The 27,035-nt window shown below is 42.6% G+C and overlaps 2 protein-coding genes and 1 long non-coding RNA gene across 5 annotated transcripts in view; 1 reads left to right on the forward strand and 2 right to left on the reverse strand.

Annotated features, from left to right (window-relative positions):
- The window catches only part of ern1 (endoplasmic reticulum to nucleus signaling 1), a 39,308-nt gene extending 32,597 nt beyond the window's left edge, over positions 1–6,711 (reverse strand). The window contains exon 1 of the mRNA XM_083779264.1: positions 6,317–6,711. Within this exon, the coding sequence (XP_083635390.1) occupies positions 6,317–6,403 (87 nt within the window). The 5' untranslated portion in view covers positions 6,404–6,711. The remainder of the gene's footprint in view (positions 1–6,316) is intronic.
- Positions 6,712–7,094: 383 nt separating this feature from the next.
- LOC310868840 lies at positions 7,095–9,968 on the forward strand. 2 transcript variants are annotated; one of them, XR_014570104.1, is made up of 5 exons: positions 7,095–7,334; positions 7,442–7,561; positions 7,769–7,839; positions 8,074–8,144; positions 8,326–9,968. It is a non-coding gene; the product is annotated as an uncharacterized lncRNA (long non-coding RNA). The 2 variants fall into 2 exon arrangements; XR_014570103.1 differs by having other exon boundaries at positions 7,769–8,144.
- A 421-nt stretch (positions 9,969–10,389) lies between these two features.
- Positions 10,390–27,035, reverse strand: part of LOC310868798 (testis-expressed protein 2-like) — a 37,053-nt gene continuing 20,407 nt past the window's right edge. The window contains exons 12-16 of one of the 2 annotated variants that reach the window (XM_083779266.1): positions 23,164–23,284; positions 21,450–21,566; positions 20,201–20,410; positions 16,655–16,775; positions 10,390–14,552 (exon numbers count right to left, since the gene is read on the reverse strand). In XM_083779266.1, the coding sequence (XP_083635392.1) occupies positions 14,391–14,552; positions 16,655–16,775; positions 20,201–20,410; positions 21,450–21,566; positions 23,164–23,284 (731 nt within the window). In that variant the 3' untranslated portion in view covers positions 10,390–14,390. Of the gene's footprint in view, positions 14,553–16,654; positions 16,776–20,200; positions 20,411–21,449; positions 21,573–23,163; positions 23,285–27,035 lie in introns of both variants that reach the window. The other variant, XM_083779265.1, reaches the window with a different exon arrangement.

The following is a 27,035-nucleotide window of genomic DNA, read 5'->3' on the forward strand; positions in this document are numbered from 1 at the left end:
ATGCTCTTGTTTCACTCCACACCAATCGCCACACTAGCAGATCAACAAACTCGTTACAGTGCAATGCCCATCCCTGTCCCTAACATCAACAGGAACAAAGTAAGGACTCAGAATTGTGTGGCTTTCAATTGCCTTCATTGCCTAACAGATCATTTTTTTCCCCCATAACTTTTAGCCACAATTACAGTAGTGTCCATTGCAAGAGACAACCCGGCAAACCAGTTTCTAATTTTTAAATAAAAAAGTCCCACAATCTCCTGTAAATAGTAATGCTTCACAAAACCAAAATGTTTTCCAAAACATGATATCCATTCCGTACACAAGATACTACAGATTAACGGTCACGTCAACCTTTTTTGTCACCATGTTCTTTCTTGCAGGGTATTAACGTACTCGTAATGTATTCATTCATGCATTAAATAACGGTAAACTGCAAACGGATACATAGACTGTTGTGTCCCTGGTGGCTCAGCCGATTGTTATAGCAGCTTGTCTTGTGTCCCTCTCTGACCTTGATCTCCTGTCTCTGCACTAGCCGGCTATTTGAAATGAATAAATACTACAGATGCTAGGCATATCATGGTCTATCTATGTAATGTATGAGGTGGAGGAGGCCGCAACCACATCCCTGACCAAAACGCCCTGCTTAGTGCTTGCGTGACTCAGCCATGAGTGGGTTAGAGGCCGAGCTAACAGCACTGTGGGGGTGATGCCTCCGTGTGCTGCACATATATATACCCACTGTGGAACTCTCAACAACACAACACCGGACTTGACAACTGAGCTGTGGGCTTCATCTTGTTTCTGGCACGAATAATAATGCAGGCAGAGGTCCAGCTGGGGGGGGTGGGACTGTACTTGAGAACTCTTCGGCTTACCAACAAGATCCAAAGCAGTAGACTACTTGAAACCAGCCTCGAGTCGGAGCCCTTTGTGCTGTACTTAGAAGAGTTTAAAGGGATAAAAAAAAACGCATAGCCCCCAGCCGACGTTAAATCTGTAATGAAACACAGCGGTGTTTCTTTCATGTACAGTATACGGTGGAAGAAAAGGCTGGGAGAAAGAGCAAGAGAGAACTATTAAGTATTAAGCCTACATTCGGGTTCAAGCAACAAAGTATAAATCAGGCCTTAGGCTTCAGGGGGTCTTTACGGTTTAAGACCAAGGAAGGTTGGGATGGAGAGCCATTATGTCACAGTAGTCTGTCTGCAGATAGACTAGCTAGCCAATAGCCACCGCTGATAAAGTTGCATTGTCATGTATTGATCAACATCCCAGCGTTATCACCTGCACCGACAGAGCCCTGGGGGTTGGGGGTTAGTGAAACATGCTCCAGGAGGAGTTTTAATGCAAATCTATATTTACTAAAGACGCCCTTAAATTCTTAGCAGCAGCAGCAGCACTCAACTCAACCACTTATGAAAGGAGAGAATGGATGGAGGAGCAGAGGCTGTTTAGCCAGGCCAGACGCAGTCAGGCAGGCAGGCGGTGCTCCACCGCTCGGGCACATGGCATGCAGAGCAAACAGAGCAGCCTTTAGTTAGTCAGTCACACTGACTCACTCAGGCAGGCAGGGCCTGTCTCTGTCTGACTCTGAAACCATGCAGCCTTGGACCCCCTCACACTCAGCCCAGTGCCATGAACAAGGCCAGCACAAGGCGAATAGAGTGTCCCCGAGGGTGAGGGCCAGCAGGACTTTTTGTGATGACTGAATGTCAATAAAAAGGTATGTCTGCCGGTCTGGCTGTCAGTCTATTTTAAAAAGCTCTTGGACCAGAGTTACTGTATGTTGTTGTTATTAATACTAATAATAGGATAATCAACAATAAAACATATAAAAATAAAACACTAAGGTAAGTGGGGAACATAGAACCCAGGGAACATAGGGAAAGGATGACCCCACCTGTGGACAACTGGACATGCAGGGTCTGTGGTCCATGCTGCCACTGCAGGAAAGACTGAAAGCTGAAAACAACTCAAATTGGCTGAGGTTACTTTCACATCATCTTTAATAGTTTCAGTTCACACTATCCATCCAACTTAGTTGAGGGGGGCGGGGGGGGGGCTCAAATGTTTATAGATTTAATAGATTAGATTCCCCTCATATAACCTCACACAGTCCGAGACACTGGCGCCTGCTTGCGTCAACAACACTGTGACTGGACACGTGTGGCTGTTCCCGCTGGCCTGCGACCTGACCGGCAGCACCACGACACAACAGAACCTTACTGGAAGAAGGATGACAACAGCGTTCTTGTGAAGTCATTGAACCTCTGCCTTGCTTTCGGTTTCACAAGCCAGAAAGAAACGGCCCTCAACATCTGTTAGCGCAAAGTATTTCAAAGTGGGACTAGTACAAAAAAGTAAATACATTTATTGTGATGGATGTATGGCCGGTGGGGCATCCATTTGACTTAATCTTTGAAAATAGTAGATCCACAAACTCACTGCACTCTATGCATCATAACGTTTTGTGTGTTTGGGGAGAGTTAAAAACTAAAAGCCTTTTCATAATGTGTGTGTGTGTGTGTGTGTGTGTGTGTGTGTGTGTGTGGGGGGGGGGGGGGTGTGGGGGGGTGCAGCCGCAGAGCATTTTGGGGAACCTCTGTGTCTGTCAGTGGACTGAGTTCAGGATCTGGCTGAATACAGTCCAGGTTTGCTGAACATATCTGTGCGGTCAGGATGTTTGTTGTATTGGGGGGGGGGGGTTCTCGTCGTTGTATGACCTTATCTCAAAGAAGAGGGACAGAGAGGTACGTACCCTGTTCCGCTGCTTTTTTTAACAGGGGAAAGTGAGACATTGCGTAAGCGAGTTACATAATAGTACAACAGAACGGGGCGAAACCAAATTCTTGGCAGGTTCTTCATCCCGAGCTCCTTTCCCCTCTGAAATGAGGCCAGACCGGGCCGTGGCTAAAGAGCCAGCGAATATGATGCTGCTCATTTTATCATCACAATGGAAGTAGGCTTGACTAGAATGTCATTGTGCTGAAAGGGCAAGAGGTTTGGGTTGTGCAGTTAGTGTTACGTTGGACCAGTGGACGATAAAAAAAGATGTTCCATTGATTAGAAAATGATCATTTGAAATTTTACATTGACAGTTGTTTCACTGTACAAAGACACTATTTTATCCCATAAACAAACACAAACAAAGCTGATTCAGACAATATAGAACATCACAAAAGCCAATACTTTGTATACAGGCTAAAATAGTGTCGACGAGGATCATAATACGAATGATCAATTTCTAATCAATGGAGTATTTTTTCACCCTAAACAGCCCATACCTCTACCAAAGTGTTCTAGCCCTGTAAAAAAGGCATTATAACTGTCTTAACTCAGCTCACCTGCCGGGAACAAAGATGGAGTTCTTCTAACCAGAGACCACGTGTGTTTTTGGCTGCATATGGCTGGCCCTTCTGTCAACATGCTGCAGCATTTATGATGCATATGCACTATAATAACAATGTAATCCCATGTTAGTCCAACCCTAAAGCTGTCGGCTCTACCTCTCATTATGTCAGCGTGAGCAAGATCCAAATGATTATTTTCAGAATTGATATGTTTATTTTATTGTATATAATTTATTATTATTTATTTGTTGTGTGTATGTGATTCATCCATGTGAATAATAATTTATAAAACATACAATAGGGATGGTAAATGAAAAGCGTTTGCAAGAAATTAGAACATATTAGAAATGTGCCCAAAAGAAAAGCATCACTAAATCAATTACTATAAGTACATAATAATAGCTCAATTTTGTCACACACACACACACACACACACACACACACACCAGGTACAAAGTGTTACGGCTCCCATTTGTACACTATCTGAGTGAAATGAAACACTTGCACTCCTTCCTTTACCATGTGTTTCTTGTAGAGGTGAAATGACTGATGCAACAACCAACAGCATAATTGCTCAAATACGGTATTACAATCACATCACAACACCAGAGGGGGTTCAACAAACCATGTGAAACCCAGATTCGGCACAAACAAGGGACTAAATAAATTTCGCTCCTATGCCACCAAAATGTGGAACACCCTACCAACAGTCATGAAGACATGTGAATCCCTTGACTCCTTCAAAACTACTCTCAAAGGGCATCTACAGACGGCTGCAATTCGAACCTGGCCCCCGTAAAATCTGAATCCCCCACCCACCCCTTTTCCCCCTCACTGTATATGTTTATTTTACCTTTTTACCTCCTCTATGATGATTTCCTGTTTTGACTATATAGTTGAGTATATTCGTACGTCTCTAAATGTTTTGATGAATTGAAAATGGTGGGCCCTATTGTAAACAAGTGCAATGCTTTATGGTGCCTTCCACTCAGTTAACAGTTTTTGTATTGAGTTGTACTTGAAATGTACTGTAATTCTGCAAACTGTTAATACATCAATCAAACAGACTTATTGACTGATAACAAAATATACCGTTTATTTATTTTAATGTTCAGTGTATATACCTTCTTTTCCCCAGGGTAACCTATAGCTGTGATTAACTTCTTCACATCTCCTGGAAAGTTTACAAACTAATGGCCACGTTCCTCCCAGGGCCATTACACCTCCCCGGTACTCTAGAAGCGCAAAAACATCCTCTGAACATGCTCAGATGTGTGCAGGCATAAAGTAGCACAGGAACAAACAGAGATCTAATCAGAAAATACACTTTCTGGTTGGTTGTAACCTTGTGGGTTTGGCTAACCAAACATTCGAATGAAAAATAAAGTGATGAAAACATTGCACACCGTTCTCCCTCCAAGTATGTGACAAATGCAAGCAACGTCATACAGGTCTGAAATAAACCTTTACGATTGGAGTTTCTCATTCTCAGTTTGCCGGTGTTCGACTGAATGCATTCGAACCATCAGACACTGACCACAGGGACACTTTGATTGCCTTTATGTCAACCGAGCAGATAGTGAGATATAGATATAATGGCACGGCACATTTATACAGCAACTCGCCAATATTTGCCATGACGAGACACACGTCGTTGGCCCAACGCGTGTGTGATACTGCATGATGTTGTTATTCTATGGAGACCCGTGCAGCCATTTCAGCCACCATCCCTGTTGTCAACTACACATTCACAATCACTTTAGTTCAAAGACAGGTCTGTCACGTGTATGCACCACTAGTCCAACGAGCCACACATACAACCTAATCTAGTAGTTCTGTGATAAGATAATGCAAGTACACACAAATGTGCTGGAGCAAAACAGTCTCTCTCTCTCTCCCTCTCTCTCTCTCTCTCTCCCCCCCCCCCCATATCTAAAAGACTGGCTTCATGAAAGCAAGGTTTATTGCACAAATATCAATCTACCAACACATGGATGGAATTGGTGACAGACAGGTCCAACTATTTGTATTTGTCATGGCATGATATTAAATTCCGTTGCCGACGTCCTCCTGTGCTGCCTCTTATGGGGACACATTAAAGCTAGGCACATACTGTCACTGATAAGATAAGGTTCACTGTGGGCATCTAAAATTGCTATGCTGCTTGATACCACCAGCTTGGATTTAATCATCTGTTGCAGCCCCTGTGTAAACTCCAGGGATCATTGTCAAAATACATGCTATAACCATCCATGCTGTCTGGAATACCAGCAACCCTCCTGAATAACTTGATAAAAGAACACATCTATCTATCTGCCTGTCCCTCTTGCCTGCCTAGCTCTGGTCCATAGCTCGAATGCGTTGCGACACATTAGAGCTTTGGATCAGAGCTACCTCCTGCCCATCCTTGGTCAAGCGTCAAGACTAGCATAGATGTATTTTGTCAAGTCTGACGTCAGACTCAATTAAATGCATATATGATAGTCTTGATTCAAAGCATTGTACCATCTTACTGTCTTTCCTTTCTTTTCAATTCAAATGAGATTGGCATGAGAAAACGTTTACATTAACAAAGCAAGTGTCACAATATAATAAAAAAAACAGTTGAAAATGGGGAAAGTACAGTTGGAGGGGGGTACAACATTGTAACAGAGCTCTCTCTCTAGCATCTCGTTTGTGCACTACAGTTTTCCCCGCAGTAATCCACAGTCAGACAGACGAGACGACCCCCAGGGCCAAGCAACTTAAGAAGACCCCCTGAGACCTTTAAAAGTGGGTTTACACAATGGATAATCTGATCTGAGAGCTGCAGATTAGCCTTTATACCACATCTGACTTTAACCACGAGAGAGGCTGCTGCTGCGTGGTGTGTGTGTGGTACAGACAGAAGATAGCATGATGAAAGAAACCATCGCAGTTATATTCGTATAATTACTGTGTATAGACTCCAGTCTCTCTCTTACCATCCGTGAGGGACCGGTGGTGGCACAGCAAAGCAGAGCCAGGACGCAGCATGCGAGGGCCCGGCTGCTCCGCGTCCTCCAGTCCATGGTGTGGACGTCTTAAGCCGGGGTGGGGTGGGAGACACAGACCGGTGGCGGTTGAGGAGACCGCTCGGGGGAAGGGTTCGGACGGACGGTAAAAAAAAAAAAAAAAAAAAAAAGCTAACCGTTAGCTACATTAGGAAAAACTGCAGCGCAGAGAGAGATACCAATACGAAGCTCTGAAAAATACAAAGGCGTTCATTTTTAGACTTTTCCCCCTGGTTTGTTTTAGCTCTTTAACGTGTCGTACTGGTAGTCAGATGTTCTTTCTTGTAGTTCTGTTTTTCTTTTCCTTCCTGTAGTGATGAAAATAATACTGTCTGTCCGGACTGGGAAGGAGGAGCTCTGGAGGAGGGGTGGGACCGATTTTCGAAGCGCTCGCCCAATCCGAGCGGCGGGCCAGAGCACGTGACCCGTCCCAGCCAACGGGAGTGAAGTACGCGATCCGTACGAGCCAATTGGAGCGAAGCCCCGGGATCCCGGCACGAGCCAACGGGAACGTCTGGAGGCGGTGTCGCCGTAAAGAGCAGATATACAAGCTTGAAGCTATCGACGCGAGGCGAAAGCGACGCGTCGATAGCTTGTAGGTCTGTTCTTTTTTCCCAAATGTATAATGGTATAAATACCACTTATAACTTCCGGGTAACATTCTCTTATGGCGCTTCCAGGAGAAAGCAGCATGGTATTCCCCTGACATATGTTAGCCGTAGAAAGAAGATTAATGTTGATATTTTGTTTGTTTAAATTTGTTCTGTCCTCGACATTTATTTATGTCGCCAGTGGCGTGGTTTAGGACGACCGGTGGCGCGTGTTCGTGTGCACTGAAGATTCATGGACGAACTCTTAACCACGACAGATGATGGAAGAACAGCCGTCCACCACCACCATGTGACTTGTCAAGCTAACGCGGTTAGCATCATGCTAACACGACCAGGTGGTGTGTAGCCGTCAGCTTTCCCTTAACTGGCTTGGCACAACCGTTTAAAACTTAACATTATTGCTTATGTATGTAACTTTTGTAAACGTGACTGTCTTGTTTTTCAGGTTAAGACAGTTGTGTGCCCTCAGGGCATAGTGGCTGTTTCAAGACGAGCCAGGCCTCTTGACTGCAACCATGTGCTTCTGCGGATGGATGGAGGGCCCTCTGGTGTCTTCTACCTTCATGTAAGTGTGCAAGAAGAAAGTGCTTGTTGAAATGTTAATATCCATAGTTTTGGGGTTTGAATGAATGATGATACAAGCGCGTTAGACTTAATAAACCATGATGTCAACTTTTCCAAACTGACGTGATAACCTATAACTATGAGCCTGTTGTTGTAAGGGATGTTTTGGCAACTGAACTATTAGTGAAACATTTTTTGTATTCCTCAGGTTTATTTGGAGATGGTGATGCTGCTGGTGCCATACAGTGCCGTGTGTCAGCTGTACGGAAAGATATTCACGTATGTGTAGTAACTAAGGTTTGTATATGAAGTGGTTGAAATGTCACTGTAGTTTGTGGTTTTTGAATGATGATTTTTTGCGTTAGACTTCTGATAAAACATGAGGTCAACTTTTCCAAACTGACGAGAACCTATAAATGTAAGTTGCAGTATGTTTATTATTGAAAGATGTTTTGGTACCTGAACTATTGGCAAAATGTCTTTGTATTTCTGTTTCCCTTAATTCCCCCTCAGGAGATGGTGATTATGTTTGAGCCATGCTTGGTCAAAAGCTGGGACTGTCAGTGCAGCTGTACGGAAGCCATGTATGTATGTGTGCATCAACATTTATAAACTTGTTGAATTTTCACTTTGAATGATGAATTGAAGCGTTAGACTTCTGATAAATAATGAAGTCAACTTTTCCAAACTGACATGAGAACCTGTCTGTAATATGGGGAGTTCTTTTTGTAGCTGAAATATAATGACAATTATGTTTTCCATCAGGGGTCGGGAGCTTGGACCAGCATGTAGAAGACCAAGACGTGCCCAGTTTGAAAGTCCCTATCAAGTGCAAATTGTGCTTTATAGAGACTGGTTCTGGGTAGTCTCCAGCTGATTTCTAGATGGTTAGGATTACCAAGTGAACTATTAGGCTGTTTGCAGGTCTGTGACTCGGGTGTATAATTTAATTTGTAACACTCTTCACAAGAGTCCCATGGCCTTTTGACCTTTCAACACCTTGAAATGAATAAGTTGAGCTTAAGTTAGGCACAAGCTCTTCTGACTTTTTCATCTTCCTTGATGTTTCATAACATGAGATCTGGGCATTTGCAAAGCTATTGCCCTGCTATAGAGCAAATTAATGTCACAAGAAAATTGGCACTGGGATGGGGCCATTTACCACCCTAGTGAATCTGTGAAATGTTAGGGGGAAATGGGGCATTCAAAGTTAAGAACCACATTTATGGAGTGATATTGTTGCATCCAATATGAGTGCAGCTTATTGTTCAGGAGTTGTTTTTGAAGCCTATATTTCCCATGGATGTGAAATTATTTGAAACCATGACTGAAATAAATCTTGACAATCTTATGCTCTTGTGTGTTCTTTAATCTGTTCACAGGTTTTTGTAATGTAATTAATTGTTTGAAGCACTGTCACAACCAGAATAGCCTTTCCCATGGCTACCTAAGGTTACGCCAGTGCGAGAGCATGCATGGGTTGTTATAACTGGGGTTTCTTGGCACTTACACCCAAGTCTCTCTTTTAAATGCAATTCACAATGTGTATCTTTCTAGTGTAAAAATTAGTGAGCCTAACATTTATATATACATACACCTAATAGAATAAGATAGCTACAATAGAATCAACCAGTATAGAGTAAGGCAATAGGCTATATACACAATGAAAATTGAATACTGACTGATTGAATGTTGGACAATTAAAGTCTAAATAAAGCAATTCCCTGGAGGGCATAATGTCCAATACATGTATTGGGGGTCAGACCTAATAAATTAAAGGTATAAGGGTCTGTACTCCAAATTACACACAAATGACAGGACCAAGATATCAAAAAATATATATAGGTGAAAAAACCTCACAATTCACAACATCACATTTAGTAAAAATTCATCATGTAAACCTTTTGGGGCTAGTGTGTCACAAGTGAAGATCCAATATGCCTCCCGTCTCTTCAGGAGAAGGTCATGGTTTCCACCTCTAGGTGGCAGAGGGACCATCTCTATACCAACAAAGTGTAAGGTGGATATATGTGTTATATATGTTTTTTAGATTTTTGATATCTTGGTTCTATGCTGTCATTTGTGTGTATTTTGGAGTACAGACCCTTATACCTTTAATTTATTAGGTCTGACCCCCAATACATGCATTGGACAGTACGCCCTACAGGGTCATGCTTTAAATATAATTGTCCAATATTAATTTGTTGCCTCAGTCAGTACACTTAAAAAGTATTCAATTTTCATTGTGTATATATTGCCTTATACTGATTGATTTATTCTATTATAGCTATCTTATTCTATTAGGTGTATGTATATATAAATGTTCCTTTCATCATGGAAAAAATATACCACCTGTACTCACCTGTGTGCAGTCCCTCCATGGTAACGGATTGGCTCGGCGCATTTGATTGGACCCCGCTGATCCCAGAGTTGTACTAATACTGACTGTCAGTTCTTCTTTATGCCTGATGAAGGTCTGACGACCGAAACGCCAGATAAAATCTAAACTTGAGTGTGCTGGATTCTTTTTCTCTACTTATCAGCTCCAGTTATCCGACGCACCTGTCCATTGTAGGTGTGCAGAAGGATTTTTTTCTTATGAGAATGGTCTTAAAATCTAAGGAATTACTCAGAATATATCATAAATGCCATTCTTATGAGACTGAATGAAGTCAAACCAAAATAATTTTTACTCGTATGTAGGCTTCCTGACTGTACACAAGACAACAATAAAGTTGAACTTGAACTGAGCCTGGTTGCCTCACATTTTTCAGTATCCCCATTCCAGTGAACACAATGCTTCAAGAAGCAGTGCTTAATGTTTTCAAGCAAAAGTTTATTTTTATTATTGATCCACAACGATCAGAACCATGACATTCTGTGACATCACTGACCACAACAGCAATGTGTAATTGCACCACTGTGTAAATAAACTACACCACACAACTCGTGAAAACCCAAGGACTTATCAGACACACACTGATGGCACAAATAACTTTTAACAAGTTTTCTGTATCCCCCAAACCGATGTAGTTAACTTATTTGATGGCCCACTACTATGGAGGAATGTTATTATTTTAAAGGCACTTTCTGCCTCATACACTTTGCCAATAAAGGCGATAGTTCTGAACATAAAACAAATATAAACACATCTGTAAAAGCAAGAGAGTACAATATCATGGCAAAATTACATATTTGCTGTCATTTGAGTTCATTTATATAGTGTTTCTTACATTACAGAAGAAAGAAAATCGGCAAATAAATAAAGAGAGAAAGCATCAATCAGCTGAATCGCCTGAATGTATCCTGACAACATATTAAGCAATAAGCACTATGGCTAGTATCCCATTTGTGATTTGCTGAAATTAACAATGGAGGGGTGGCTGGGAGGTTTCCCCTTTCTTTTTCACCAGTATCAGATACATGGCGTTGACGGGAAGAATGTCATCTCCCGTTTCACCCCTTCTTCAAATCAACCCGCACACACATCTAGCCAGGCGATCTGAGATTTCCACCTATACTGTTGATATGTATCAAATTAAATGTATGGGCAACAATAGCTGAGGAAAAACAGTGCTTAACAAACTGCTTTGAAAAGCAATCATGATGATGTCCCAATGTAAAGGCTTTGCATTGTATAATATTATTCATTATTTAATTAATATAGGTGACAGATCTCTGTCTTGTCTGGCTAGTTGACATTAGATATTAATCTCCTTGCAGTTGTCCTCCGCCTCTCCAGCTCTGGTCAACCAATAAGCCACATATGTGACATGTCAGTAAATCCAGTCAGCCCCACGTGTTGAATCATCAACCTATTGCTTATTATACCAGTCACTCCCAACCTTTTCTGGATCTCGAAAGCGTGTGAGCCGCATTCATTGTCAGAGCATATTTGAATCAATTGATTGTGTTTTGAGGCTTGGATCAATGGAACTAAAGTAGGCCTAATTTGCTATGCATTGGTATAATAAAGATGCATATATTTTATCGTTTTAAAGAAAAATGTTGGATCTCATTTCGTTTTTTACATTATTTTGTTTGATATTTATATTTGTGTTTCCCAAATATTTGGAGTCTCCGTCATGCCCACAGGCTGGGAATTACTGGCGTAATACTGTACAGTATATGTCACCGCTGATGACACAAAGAAAGGGTTGGTTACTCATTTCCATAAGCCTCATAGGACATACAGTATGCTGTATGTCAAGCATAACTGGGCAAATTGTTTGGCAATTAAAACAAAAACGGAAAAGTCACAATGTTTGCACTCTCTGATGAGTAGCCTATTATTACATTGAAAAAATAACTTCAAAATAATGGCTTATTTGTTTGTATATGAGCACAAATGTTGATAAGAAACCGATTACTTCACAATGAAAACAGTGTTTTCTTTTTTAAATATACATTCATCTTTGTACCTTGAACATTTGAGCATGGCAAAACCTCTAGAGCTGATGTGAGTCACCGGCTAAAATGTGTCCCCCCAAGCTTTCAGCTTTAATGCCTAATGCAGTGGTTCTCTAACTTTTCAATCTCAAGAACCCCTCCGTAACTCTTGAGTGTACAAAATGGAACAGTTCCATCTGGTTCCATTGTATACACTGTCAAGTTACATATACCTGTAAATGGTTCATTTGGAACCCTGAGGGTCCCTGCGCCCCACTTTGAGAAACCACTGGCCTAATAATGTATGCTTCACCGTGTTCTGCGCTGTTTTCAGTACAAATCAGGTTTAAGTACTTTTTTGCCTATCTCCAGTAGTCCAGAACAGAGTGCATTGTGGGGTAGGACGTCACCATTGGTACTATACACACAGAAAATAATGGTCCTCGGGTGGTTCTTTAAAAGGCTATATGGTTCCACAAAGAACCATCACATACTAAAGAACCGCTTTACTTAGTGAATGGATCTTTATAGTCCTCATGTGGTCCTCGAGAACCTTTGGGCTCTTTGAGGAACCAGAAATGGTTCTTTGAGGCAGCTGTATATCCACAGGACCACATACTGTATACCTTATCATCCCAATTGTGGGTAATGTCTTAATAGGCAAACATTCGCCCAAAATGTTGTGAGCTTTTAGCTCGGCTATAGATTTGGTGTAGACTGTCTGTAGAGGGGGAGAAGGGACAGTATAGTATTTCAAAATGGTTCTTTGAAGGACCGTCTTTCTTTCTCGAACAAAATAAATGGTCCTATGTAATAGCGTCACTCTGAAGAACCAGCTTTGGTTCCAAGTTGGCACCTTCATTGTTCTGTGTGTATGACGGACATAGTGGCATTGGATCTGTTTTGCATATAAGTGCCAGGCAGACGGCACAGGCAGCGACGTGGATGAATGGGGGGGGTGGGAGGGACACCATTCCTCTGGACATCCCACCAGGCGTGCATTAGATGCAAGAGCATTATGGCAAAGAAATAATAATAATACATCTCCAAAACATACAGTTTATTTCTGCCTCAAAACATTCGCTTTCATTCACACACACACACGTATTCTCCCTCGACGGCCACATCCGTTTTTCATTCTGCTATAATTCCAGCTCGATTTGCAACCTAACAAAAGTGTATTTTATACATTACGAGCTCTTTTCGACTACGAAATGCTAACCCAGAACCTTCCGTTTACTTGAAACTCAGGTGGTGCAGTGGCAAAGTGCCTGGAGATTGTGGGTTCGAATCCAACATGGTGCAAAAGGCTTTGTAGAATGCCTATACAAACACAATTGGCCCGTTTTCAGGGGAGGGAAACCGGGCGGGATGGGGTGGCACCTGTCAGGTCGAGAGAAGTAAGACGAAGGCTCTACGACCTACCAGTGGGGGGCTCCTTACTAGCGGCAGGTAGGATACAACACACAAATGTGTGTGGCGAGGAATACATTGACATAATGACTACATTGGGGATAAAAAGGGGTAGAAAGCAAACAAAATAAAATCTGCTATTTTCCACATATTTGGGGAAAATAGCATTAAACTTTTAAGTTCCGGGTCCTGGCTTCCCAGAAGTAGGACCACCTCCTCCTGAGCTAGGCCCCAACTAGGTTCTGAGAGAACCTCATCTGAAACCTAGCCGTACGTATGGAAACAAACCCAAAACCGCCCACACAAAAAAACCGGAAGACTCTTCCATGACAGTGATTATAATTAGAATAGCCTCCTGTCTCAATAACTAAATAAAACTATCCCTATAACTAAATAAAACTAGTCCCCTTGTGGTGAAATTGTGTGTATGGGTAAATTATGCCACTGCTATGAAACGATTGACACAGTACGGCACAGTCCGGTTCGCTTTAGCTCTTCTAGTCGAAAAGAGTCACATGAAGATGTTTGGTGTAGCTGTACATCACAGGTATTATGGGTCTTCTGTTTGGAGCTGGAGTGCAATTTGTATTGATGCACGTGACTGAAAACACACTCATGATTGATTCGTTGATAACACATTCTCAACCCGTCCCCCATCTCCTCAATATCTCTCCGTCGCTCAAATACAAACAATCTTTGTCTCATTTTAATTGACGAGATGACCAGTAAATGCAATAATGACAAACTTACCATCCTCCTCCATTCACTTGTTTTCTTTTGTGGCCACAAATGATCATGACATCATCATCATCATCATCATCTCCCACCGCGTGTTATGAGTGACAAGTCTCGTCTCTTCCCGGGTGGCCATAAACCCACGCAGCTAGTGTGGGAGATACCACAGCCAGGGGGCAGTCAGGAAGATAGACAGCCAGCCCCACCCAACGCTGAACTCGAGGTGGGGAGGGGGTGTATGTCACGTTGCCACGGCATGGCGCGTCACGATGGAAACAGCAGTCTGTCTCTCTTCACATGTCCGAGACGTCGTCCGACTGCGACGTCTCTGAGTCCTTCAAGGTGTCGGTCGTTGTCGTCGTCACGTTAGCCAAGTTGTCGTTTGAACGCGTGTCCATGGCAGAGTGCATGATGGGTAGCCAGATGTCATCCATGTTTGGCATCACGAATATTTTCTGGCGGAGAAGAGATAGGAATACAGCAATACGAGGAGAGGTTGTTTAGGTTCATGCCTTTTGAAATGTGTCTGTTCATTACATAACACAGCGATTTGCAACGGTTTTATTTGAATTACATGAATTAGAGATTAGACCATGGACCCCGATTTGAATACCCCAATCTACACTCACTGTACAAGCATCTGTGTTAATTTTACTCTGAGAGAGGACAAATGGGTCCATTTGGTCCATCCATACACTGTCAAGGGTTGCAGACCGCACAGGTCCCGTAAGTCAAGAGAATGGATCCGTAAGGTTCAGAGAGACTACAATTACAATTTAGGCATTTGGCAGACCACAGTGACTTATTAGCCTACAGTTAGCAAGGTAAACACCTACATCAATTTTGCAGAGAGACAGTGTAGACTACAGACCCACAAGTGTCCGCTTGGACCCCTTTTGGTCCCCGGACCCAAAGTTGAGAGACAGTGACATAACACACGAGTAAAGTAAGTAAAGGGCAAAAAATGGCCACTGATGAATGGCCTCTGAATTTGCTCTGATAAACAACAGTACACACACCATCAGATATACAGCCATTGTATTTATATAAATTACAGATCTGGAGAGCAAAACACTGGAGTAGTGCTTGTCCTTATAGTCTTTTCATTGTCATATCTGGTAAACCACAAGGTTTCTATTCACGGCCTAAACTGTCTGAGCTTGGTATTTGCAGGGGGGAAGCCTAGAAGTATTGACAGCGAACACAGAAACATTGCAGCACTGTACTTTACTGGAGTCCGGGGTGGATAATAATACGTTTTCACAGGAGGTAGAAGGCATGCAGGGATGAACCGGCTTCTAGCAGAAAGCTGATGTCGCTGCAGTAGCCTTAACAGGTGTGCCTCGGGGCAGCTTTATAGTGACAGCCATATCATTAGTGTAGCGAGGCCGCTTACGAAGCGTGGGATAGTAGCCACGGGCCAGCCTTATTTGAAGAAGGCAGACATAAATTCATCCTCTTTTACAACCTTGGTTGTCATTGCCAAATATTTGGAAGGACATTGTTGTTCTCCTGCAGAGCGTTCCCTTCGACCCCTACATTGGAACAGTGGCTCCAAAACGTTTTATCTCATGACCCAAAATAAATTAGACGTTTGTCTGGGACCCAAACTAGTGAAAATAGCAGATGTATACAAGCTCATAACGGGTTGTGCTATTTTCACTACTTCTTAATCTTCATTAATTAATTCATTCATTCATTCATTCATTCATCCGTTTAATTATTTAATTTATTCTATTTTATTGTATTTGCTGTCAGTCAGAAACATTGGAACGGTATGTCCAGACCATTTTCTACCTGTGTGTTTTTTCCTGTTGATGCTTTTGAATTTGGATGCTGAAAAAAGTACGAGTTTTGGACATGTGAGGTTTCCACCTGACAGAGACGATATCCTGCACTGTGTTATAGTGTTCACAGAATAGCCGACGCAGAGCAGACAAGATCAGATCGCTGTGTCAACTTCCCGTGTTTGATTTCCTGAAGCGTCCGAGTGAAGTTTCAGCATGCAACACAATTTCCTCTTTTTACTCGCACTCTGTCACACTGTTGTGTTCACACGGTTCAACACACACACACACACACACACACACACACATGCACAGGAACCTGACTAGGTTGACGTGGTACACTACACAAGTACACACACATGCACACGCACGCACATGTGCACGCACACACACACACACACACACACACACACACACACACACACACACACACACACACACACACACACACACACCCTTCTGGGTCTGTAACTCAGAGAGTGTACACATGGAATGGATCCATTTGTACCCTCTCAGAGTTAAATTAACATGGATTGTATGATAATATAAACTTGCTCTGAAAATGCATGTGCACGGCTTAAGTGGTTAGATGGGTCATGGGTGGGCCGTGAAACGATTTCCAAGTAGACCCTGATCCAGAAAAGAATGGGAACCTCTGCTGAACAAAATCACACACGTTGACAGTTTCTGCCACAAAACTATTTTGTTAGGTTATCCTTGTATCTGTGGGTATTGAGCATAATAAGTGTCTCAGTATCATTGCATCTTACCTGGAACTCCTGGTCCAGTTTCTTCTCAATCCAGTCGGTCACATGGGCTATAGTGACCTCTCTCTCTCCTAGCTTGGGTCGTGCTTTTAGCTCCAGGTGAGGGGGGCTCCGGAAACCATACCTGAGAGAGAGACAGAGAGAGAGAGAGAGAGAGAGAGAGAGAGAGAGAGAGAGAGAGAGAGATGTCCATTAACCACTGAACCACTTTTATTTTATGTATAAAGTAACCGTACCTGAGAGAGCAACCAGACAGACCGACCGACCGACCAGAGATTGATTGATTGATTGATTGATTGATTGATTGATTGATTGATTGACCAATTTGCAGAATTACAGTACATTTCAAGTATACCTCAATACAGAAAAACTGTGAGTGGACGACACCATAAAATATTACACTTGTTTACAAGTTTTTCTCACCATTTTCACCATTTTCAATTCATCAATCAATGAATTTGATTTGCAAACACACCATAGCTTTGCTCACACACCTTATATAAATTGATTGAACATTCCATCTACACTATAGTATGGATGGTCTAGTCACAGTCACGTCACAGTTTTACAGGTAAAGTGAGTGAAATACGTTTCTGTGCGTAGTTCCCACCGTGATATTTTTTCCAAGAAAAAAATGATTAAGGGAAGAAGACAGGGGGGGAGGGGGGGGGCTAAGGAGATCAAGGCAGGAAAATAAATTAAAGTTTGAGCGCTTTTACAAAAATCTAAAGTACAGGTAAAGGGTTCCTTTTGGTTGTACTGTTTGTGGCAAAAGCTTGTAAACATCTAAGACCACACAGAAGAAAACTGCACCTTTTTGGTAAAAAGCGCTCAAACTTTCATGATGGGAACCACGCACAAAAACGACCAACTCTGTACCTGTAAAACTGTGATGTGTGTGAAAATAAAGCTTATTTCATGCCTGTGTATGACCAGCAGAGGGTGCAGTGGTGCAGTCTTAAAACTAGACTAGCGCAAGCATGACCAATTATATACTTGAATGTTCAATTGTTACTGTAATCTCAGTGGCGGAAAGTAACAATTTGGTTCATTACATAACACAATTTTTAAGTACAATTTTGACATTACTGGAGTCTTTCCAATTTTCAACACTTGTACTTCTACTCCACTACAATAATTTGAAAACTACTAGGCCTACTAGCGTGTAGGTTTTGATCATGATTAGGCTACAAACCACTTCAGCCCTTAGTTATTAGCAAATAGCTGAACGTCAAGGTTGTAGATCTGTTATGTTCAAAAGATATTTATAAATGGGATATTCTGCATAGTGACTACTAGTGGTATACTTTAGGTATGTTGAGGCCAATATTATTATACTTTTACGTTACTTTTTAATACATTCTGAATAGGCCTATCAGACTTTTACTTACAGTACGTATTTCTTTACGTTAATTCATCTAATCCTGTTCAGTAGGTATAGGTATACCCAAGAGGAAAATATAGCAAGAGGCACGAACTCGACTTTACTTCCCGTATCTGCGTGAAGGGGGCGGACACATTTCTGTAACCCAGTTTTTCTTTTCACCCAGTGCCAATTATCTAATGTAATCCTGGGCGCTACACTTCCTCTGCCAACCTGGGGGGGCAGCGGACTGACCTCATGCCTCCTTCTATGCATGAGGAGTCCAAGCTGCTTCTTTTCACCTGACAGAGGGGAATTTCCCCGGCCGGACGTAGCGCGTGGAAGGGACACGTTATTTTTTTGATGAATTGAACAATGTGGACCCTGTTGTAAACAAGTGTAATGCTTAATTGGGTCGTCCACTCACAGTTGACAGTCTTTGTATTGAGTTTGTGCTTAAAATGTACTGTAAATTCTACAAACTGTTAATAAATATTTCAATCAATCAATCAATCAATTCCGACCAGTTCCTTTCCCCTCCATCAGGCGCCCCGGCTGGCCAGGGGGAGGTAGTTTTAGAGACCAGGATTACGTCATGTTTTTGTGAGGGTATCTACCTTAGGGGACACGGGGAGAACATGCAAACTCCACACAGAAAGGCCCTATCGCCAACCCGCGCCTCGGGTATGGGCACTGATGACGCGGAGGAGGGAACATGCCACCAGTGCCCACAGCGTCCCCAGCGGGAATCGAACCCAGGACCTTCTAGCTGTGAGGCGACAGCACTACCAACTGTGCCACCGTGCCTATTCATTTCCAATGGGAGAGTGAACGTGAACATACAGCTTATGTTATGAACCATTCCTTAGCTCCATGGTCATGGAACTAAATACTGGACCCAATCATCACAAGGCAGTGGCACACAATATTTCCAAGATATTCATAATATCTTTTAGCGAGACAAATCATTTGACGGACGACACATAGGGGGCTCTGGCCGACTGGCCCCATATTTAAGATGAGAATATGTGCATGTGTGCATATTAAAACATGAAATGAATGGACATATGAAATAAAATGTGTTTTCCAATGATTAATAATTTAATTGTCCATAATTGTCATAGACTCTTGGTTGATGGGGGCTGATTTGGGAAATGGAATCATGACATTTGCCATATAATGCTTTCAATTGAGATTAATTAATGCTCATCCACATGACGTTGTCAGTGTTGTTGTCAGCCTGGGGGAGTCCATTGTGCCTCTAGTGGCTCAAATGAAGTTTGACCATCTTTGGTATACTACAAGTATGTAGTATATATCATGTCAGTAGGTAGAACTACAAGTGCCATATCCTGTCCAGTAGGTAGAACTACAAGTACCATATCCTGTCCAGTAGGTAGAACTACAAGTACCATATCCTGTTCAGTATGTAGAACTACAAGTACCATATCCTGTCAGTAGGTAGAACTGCAAGTACCATATCCTGTCAGTAGGTAGAACTACAAGTACCATATCCTGTTCAGTAGGTAGAACTACAAGTACCATATCATGTCAGTAGGTAGAACTACAAATACCATATCCTGTCAGTAGGTAGAACTACAAGTACCATATCCTGTGGTAGGAAGAACTACAAGTACCATATCCTGTGGTAGGAAGAACTGCAAGTACCATATCCTGTTCAGTATAGGTAGAACTACAAGTACCATATTATGTCAGTAGGTAGAACTACAAGTACCATATCCTGTGGTAGGAAGAACTACAAGTACCATATCCTGTTCAGTAGGTAGAACTACAAGTAACATAGCATGTGGTAGGAAGAACTACAAGTGCCATATCCTGTTCAGTAGGTATAACTACAAGTACCATATCCTGTCCAGTAGGTAGAACTACAAGTACCATATCCTGTCCAGTAGGTAGCACTACAAGTATCATATCCTGTCCAGTAGGTAGAACTGCAAGTACCATATCCTGTCAGTAGGTAGAACTAAAAGTACCATATCCTGTGGTATGAAGAACGACAAGTACCATATCCTGTTCAGTAGGTAGAACTGCAAGTACCATACCATGTCCGTAGGTAGAACTACAAGTACCATATCCTGTGGTAGGAAGAACTACAAGTACCATATCCTGTTCAGTAGGTAGAACTACAAGTACCATATCATGTCAGTAGGTAGAACTACAAGTACCATATCCTGTCAGTAGGCGGAGGTGGGATGTTGACGGCCAGCGTCCCGCGGCACTCCTGCACCTCCACGGTGAGCACCAGGGCCGTGTTGGACACCTCCTCCATCTTCTTCTTGATGAACTCCGTCTCCGTGGCCTTCTGGAAGTACTTGGACTTGGCTATCTTGTCCACGAAGCGCATGATCTTGCTGGGCCTGTGGCCTCCCACGTAGCTGGAAGGATATCAGAGGACCGGTAAAAAAAGGAAGAAAAAAAAAAAAGAGGAGTGAGAGTGAGTCAGACTTCATCACGTATTCATCATTATTACAGCATCTTTTCACGGCGCTCGCCTCGGCGTCCCACCGTGGAGCGGAGAGGAGATCGAGGAGGGTGAGTGCACATTATGTCAGCACAGCGCTTTCCAAGTGAGTGGGCTTATATGTTTCTTTTTCAGCAGGTATGATACACAGCGGGGACAGCAGGAGATGGGTACAGTCACTGGGTTTCAGCAGGGAGAGACAGGTGGAGATGATGGCGGGTACGGCAGCACTAACGTCATTGTGTCTCAGTACTAGTCTAGAGCCTGCCAGGTTTTTTATTATTAGACCTGAGCATGATTCTACAAATGTCTTGTAAATCCTGACAGTTTTCTGAAAAACCCATGTGTCTATGTCAGTCAGTCTCAAACATGTTCATGTCAAGGACCCCCAAAAATATGTATGTAATTGGCCGCCGACCCCCATCTGAAAATATGTTGTTCCAGGGACACCCCCCCCCCCCCCCCCGAAGCAAAGATTTGAGTTAAAAACGTATATATTCAAAGATTTGTGCCACATTTCACGACTTTTCAAAAATAGCAGACCTACAAGCTCGTAGCGCGGCACTAGATCTGCTATTAGATCTGCTTTTTTTTTAGCACCAAAAGGGGTTCCCGCCCAAAATGGGTTAACAAACGGTCCTAGACCGTTGATTGCTGGTCTTGCTTGCATTAGCCAGACAACTATTCCACACTCGCTGAATGTGATATCCACTTCATCCAGATCTTTATCCAGAACATTGTGCTCCAGACTGTATGACGGAAGCATTTGAACATTTAGGTGGTTAGCGCTTGTATAGCGGAGGTTGCGGTCCGAGTCGAGGTTTGTGGGGAGACTATAGTTCTGTGAGGTACGCAGGAACGTTGCTGTGGATACACTGATGAGTTAACAGGGATATCTTGTATTCATATCATATCCTATGATCATCGTTATCATGATGACATCTTTTGCTCACCCCTCGGCTCCCGGCATGACGGGCTTGTCGGTGAGGAGTTCTGGTGGATCCTCTTCGTCAGATGAGCCGGCACTGGAGGACTCTTCATCACTGTCTGCTAGACAGTAGGTCCGAGGTCTGGGACTGAGACACAATTTAGACAAGTTATAGGCATGTATAGCAGACACTCTTAATCCAGAGTGACTTTACATAAGCAAGGACAACACAAGGTAATACATCAAATGCATTCAATTATAGTTAGAATCTAGGACATTCTAGGATCATAGGTAAGAAGAAGAACCTATCATATCATCAGTCTAACAGTAGAATATCCACACAAACAAATCCCTAATCTGTACATTGAAACTATACACACTATATGATGTCAGGTCAACGATGGCCTGGCATCTGTTTACACGTTACATAGCATGCTATTTGCACAGGCCTGCAGGGTCGTCAAGGCTAGTACAAGCACGCACGCACGCACGCATCACCCACACACACACACACACACACACACACACACACACACACACACACACACACACACACACACACACACACACACACACACATGCGGTATTATGGCCTTGTATTCTGATTTGGATTTTGTGACCATAATATCTTTTGAATTGTGTAGTACGTACGGCCGAAGTTGTTGTTTTGTTTTATTATTGTGCATAATGAAATTGTATTTGAACTGTGGTTGCCCTAACCCCAATGTCCCTCCGGCAAATAGATAAAGGATTGAAATAAATGAATATGATTCATACGGTAAGATGCATTGCTGCTAAACAACAAGGAACATAAACTACAGCGTGGAATAATAAAGGAAGGGATTATTACTCCAGTGTCAACAACGGCATCTGTTATTCCTGCAAACTCACCCAGCAGCCCACAGGAGGAAAAGTCCACAGCAGCATGAAGCAAGCAGCCCCAGAGAGAAGAGAGAACATTTATTAAAGGAAGCTATAGAAGGAAGAGCGGAGAGAAATAAAGCAGGGGAATAGAAGGAGACACTTTAGGCCTCGGAATGCAAATTCAACCCACTTAGCATCTGGCTCAGAGCTGCAGAGAAATCGATTATCACTGTAAGCAACAACTCCCACGTTAGACATATCACTGTTACAGCGAGGCTGCAGTACGTTAGTTAGACATCTCACTGTTACGGCGAGGCTGCAGTACGTTAGTTAGACATCTCACTGTTACAGCGAGGCTGCAGTACGTTAGTTAGACATCTCACTGTTACAGCGAGGCTGCAGTACGTTAGTTAGACATCTCACTGTTACAGCGAGGCTGCAGTACGTTAGTTAGACATCTCACTGTTACAGCGAGGCTGCAGTACGTTAGTTAGACATCTCACTGTTACAGCGAGGCTGCAGTACGTTAGTTATACATCTCACTGTTACAGGGAGGCTGCAGTCGAATGCTGTTTTAATTTAATGTATGTAAGTTTACATTTGTGTACAAGAGTGTACAAATGTATACCCTATCGTGACGAATTTGTAGACTCTTAACGTTAATGACTACTTAGAATTTTAGAACGTACTGGATGGGGACCTAGTCAAATCTAGGGTGTTCATTTAACTCTTAGAGGATTCCAGAGCACACTGAACAAAGCAGAAAAACGACAGCTCAAACACAGAGGAACAGCATTTAGCCCAGGTGAAGGAAGAGCGCACGAGAAGATTCCAAAACACTGTTATTATTGTTGTTGTGATAATGAATCCCTCACCCCTCCTTGCCCTGCTCGCCCGGGCCGTCGCCCTCCTTCCCCAGGCGGGACAGGTTCATCTTGGTCTCCAGGGTCATCAGGAAGGAGCCTTTGTAGGACACGTCCAGGTCAAACCACAGGCCTGATGGGGAGAGAGAAGGGGGGGGGGGGGTGTCACAGTCGGCATTATTGTCACATCACAGTTTTACAGGTTAAACCTAGCCTCGGTCACAGCCTTACTCATCTCTGAAGAGAAAAGCCTGGTCACAGGCAGATAGTGCATAGCCGGAAATGTCGGGCCGGAACATCCGTCAAATGTATTTCCCCCGGATATGATATTTGTCGACCAGTCACAACACTTGTTTCATACACGGAGAATGTAAGCAGATTTGTAAACATCATTTCCGTGAGCGGTATACTTCCGCCAAATTATAGAAGTGCACTCTACAGCGTATAGGCCTTGCCAAGCGTGGGTTAAGCGTGGGTGGAATCTTGCCAATGACATAGCTCTTGGTTTGGGCATTCCTGCAATCTGCAGGCCTCTCACGACTGATTTATTACAATTTACAATTTAGGCATTTAGCAGACACTCTTAATCCAGAGATTTATGGACATTACAGAGGCTTCACATCCACGCACGCATGCACACACACACACACACACACACACACATGCACACACACGTGCACACACACACACACACACACACACACACACACACACACACACACACACACACACACACACACACACACACACACACAGTCACACACACACACACACACACACACACACACGCACGCACATGCACGCGCACACACACGCACGCAGCTGAATGAACAGTGCTGAGTGCTGTTTTGGTGAACAACACAATAAGGGGAGTGCCCATGCCTGGCATGGTGCCAATACGACCTATTCCCTGCAGTGAAAGCTGGGAAAGGTCGTCTCTCTCCAGCAGCGTTTGCTTCCTGACTGGCGGCAAGGTGCATTAAAAGAAGGTAAGGACATATACGTCACTCTCTAGCTCTCTCCATATCCAGAAACATGCTGCATGGTAGACTGGTGGCACTATAGGAGGCAAACTGCAGCCCAAGAGGTCCATGGAATGCATGTTACGATTATTTGAAAACGACTCACTAGTTACTTTGTAGATTATTATTACTGTTAACCTTTCGATCTAGCATACAACATTGATGCATGCTAGATGTAATCAAGATGTACTGTAAGTGTCATGGCCGCCCAATGCATTTCCAGTGGAAGTCACATGGTTTGATAAAACATTTTGGACTACAAGCTGTTGTATGGCTTTCGGCTGTTTTTCGACTGCCCCCCCCCCCCCCCCCCCCCCATACAACACAAATGTTGTGTCAATTGGAAATTGGAAACTCCCATTGGAAATGCATTGCGAGCTTGCACTTCACTTTACACCCTCTACTGTTCCTTAGTCTTGCCATATTTCCATTACTGTGCTGAGGTATGGGGTAACAACTACAAAACATCAATTCATTCACTTGTCATTTTGCAAAAGAGAGCAATAAGGACTATTCACAAGGTTGGTTGTCTGGAACACACAAATCCACTTTTTATACAGTCAAAATTGCTCAAATTCACAGACATTGTAGCGTACCAGACAGCAATAACAATGTACAAAGCCAAGAACCATAAATTACCAGCAAATATTCAAAATCTGTTTCATGATCGGGAGGGGGGTTATAATCTGAGGGGAGAACTCAACTTTAAAACTTTAAATCGTAATACCACATTGAAAAGTTTCTGCATTTCCATTTCTGGTGTAACACTTTGGAACAGCTTGAACAAGGAACAAAAGCAATGTCCAAGCATCAATCAATTTAAAGCAATGTACAAAAACATGATATTTTCAAGATACAGGGAGGAAGAAAATTGATTTCACGAGTACTCTGATATATAATATAATATTATATATTATATTATATTTGTGTAGAATGTTGTTATATTGGTATTAAATTGTCTATATATTAAAATAGACAATCTTTGGATATGTATAATATGGATGTATGTGTGTAAGAATATGGGTGTTCATATGTTTATATGTTAATATGTATACTAGTATTACTCTTGAAGAGCAGCTTAACTGGCACAGAATACAGCAAGTAATTTCAGTTATAGAGGGGTGGGAGTTTATACGTTTTTACTTCTTCTCACTCCTTTTCGGATATGCTTAGATTTATTTATTATTTAATTTTCCTTTTATTTCTTCTTTATTTGTTTTGTTAACTATTTTATTTTAATTGTTTTTCATTGTGAAATGCAAGGAATTGTTCTGTTTATTGGCATATTCAAAATAAACATGACAAACATGACAAACAAACAAACATGACAAACATCAGCTATACATCTCATACAACAAGCATACATCAGTCTGTTGTAAAGGTGTGAGTGAGGCCTTAGAGTTAAGGCGTGCACAAGTGCACATGAATAAAAGTGAAAAATTAAAATGAAAATGAATCCCTACAGATCCTTCTTTCTTGCATGCTCGATGAAGGACCGAAACATTGCCCTCAATAAATATAAATATACTTTTCTACCGAGCAGATAATCAGAGTGCGGGTGTATCTTTAATTTGTATTACAGATAAGATTATTATAAAAAAAAAACATACATTAAGCACTTCAGCTATTTTGAAAATAGCCGATCTACAACCTCACAGTCAGTTTCAGTCTGAAGTATCCATGTGTCTGTAATCTGTCTAATTATGGTTTATTTATAATATCACGCAGATCTGATGCTGTACTCAACTCTTTGCATGGTGAAATAAATACGCTACCTGTGTGACGTTATTGGGGCTGACACAGCGAATAAACAGTACGGCATTAGAATGGCGCGTCAGTCAGTTCCAGCTACGGGATCAATTCCTAGAGAGATCCGAGTAAATGTTGAAATCTGGAATTTTACTTGTAACAGAGTATTTCTACATTGCAGTATTGGTACTTTTACTTAATTTCTGAACGATTGATATTGCTATGTCTGTGTGTGTGTGTGTGTGTGTGTGAGAGAGAGAGAGAGAGAGAGAGAGAGAGAGAGAGGCGGGGGGGGGGGGGGGGGGGGGGGGGTGGGACTTCCATGTATGTATGTACTTCCCCCTGATTATAAACTGTCCCTTTCTGCCTAGAAGAGAATGCATCTAATAAAGAGGAACCTTGTGTTGAATAACCGCAGTTCCTCTCTATACAGTGAGAGGGCGCTGGCGTCCATCTCCTGGTTCACGCATGTGACTGAGCCAGCTATAGCCCAATGACAGTAGAACTGTATTCTGAGAACACCCAGCTGGATATTATCCATATCAGCTGAGACGGCACAATATTACTGGAAACAATAAAAAGCATTAATCACAAAAAAGAAAGCATATCTTCAAACAGCAAACCAACTGCTGTTTTCTACATCAAAGTGAAGCTACTGTATAACCATGCAATTACTGCATCCTTCATCTTTTTACAACATGGCTCTGTGCCTGCGTGCATGTGTGTGCGTGCGTGGGTGCGTGAGTGAGTGCATGAGACCGTCAGTGCATGGGTGCGCGTGTGTGTGTGTGTGTGTGTGTGCGACACGTGCAAGTGTTTGAGTATATGCGCGACCGCGGCTAATCTTGCAAATCACTGCACTGGCCAAACATTTTTAGGCATGCTGCCACTGCCAGACAGTAGGCCAAGTGACTAAAATGCCAGAATATATTTCACATGACGTTTAATGCTTTTAGTAATGCTAGGACGGTGCCCCCCCAGTCATGGCGTGAAGCCGGGCTGGCCCGGTTCCCTCTTCAAATTAACTCCTGACAGTTTTCTGGAAAAAAAACTATATTTCTATATGACAGTGGTTCTCAAACTGTTTCATGTCAAGGACCCACAGAATTATAT

The sequence above is a fragment of the Protomyctophum parallelum genome (genome assembly GCF_964188405.1).
Source record: "Protomyctophum parallelum genome assembly, chromosome: 13".
Lineage (NCBI taxonomy): Eukaryota > Metazoa > Chordata > Actinopteri > Myctophiformes > Myctophidae > Protomyctophum > Protomyctophum parallelum.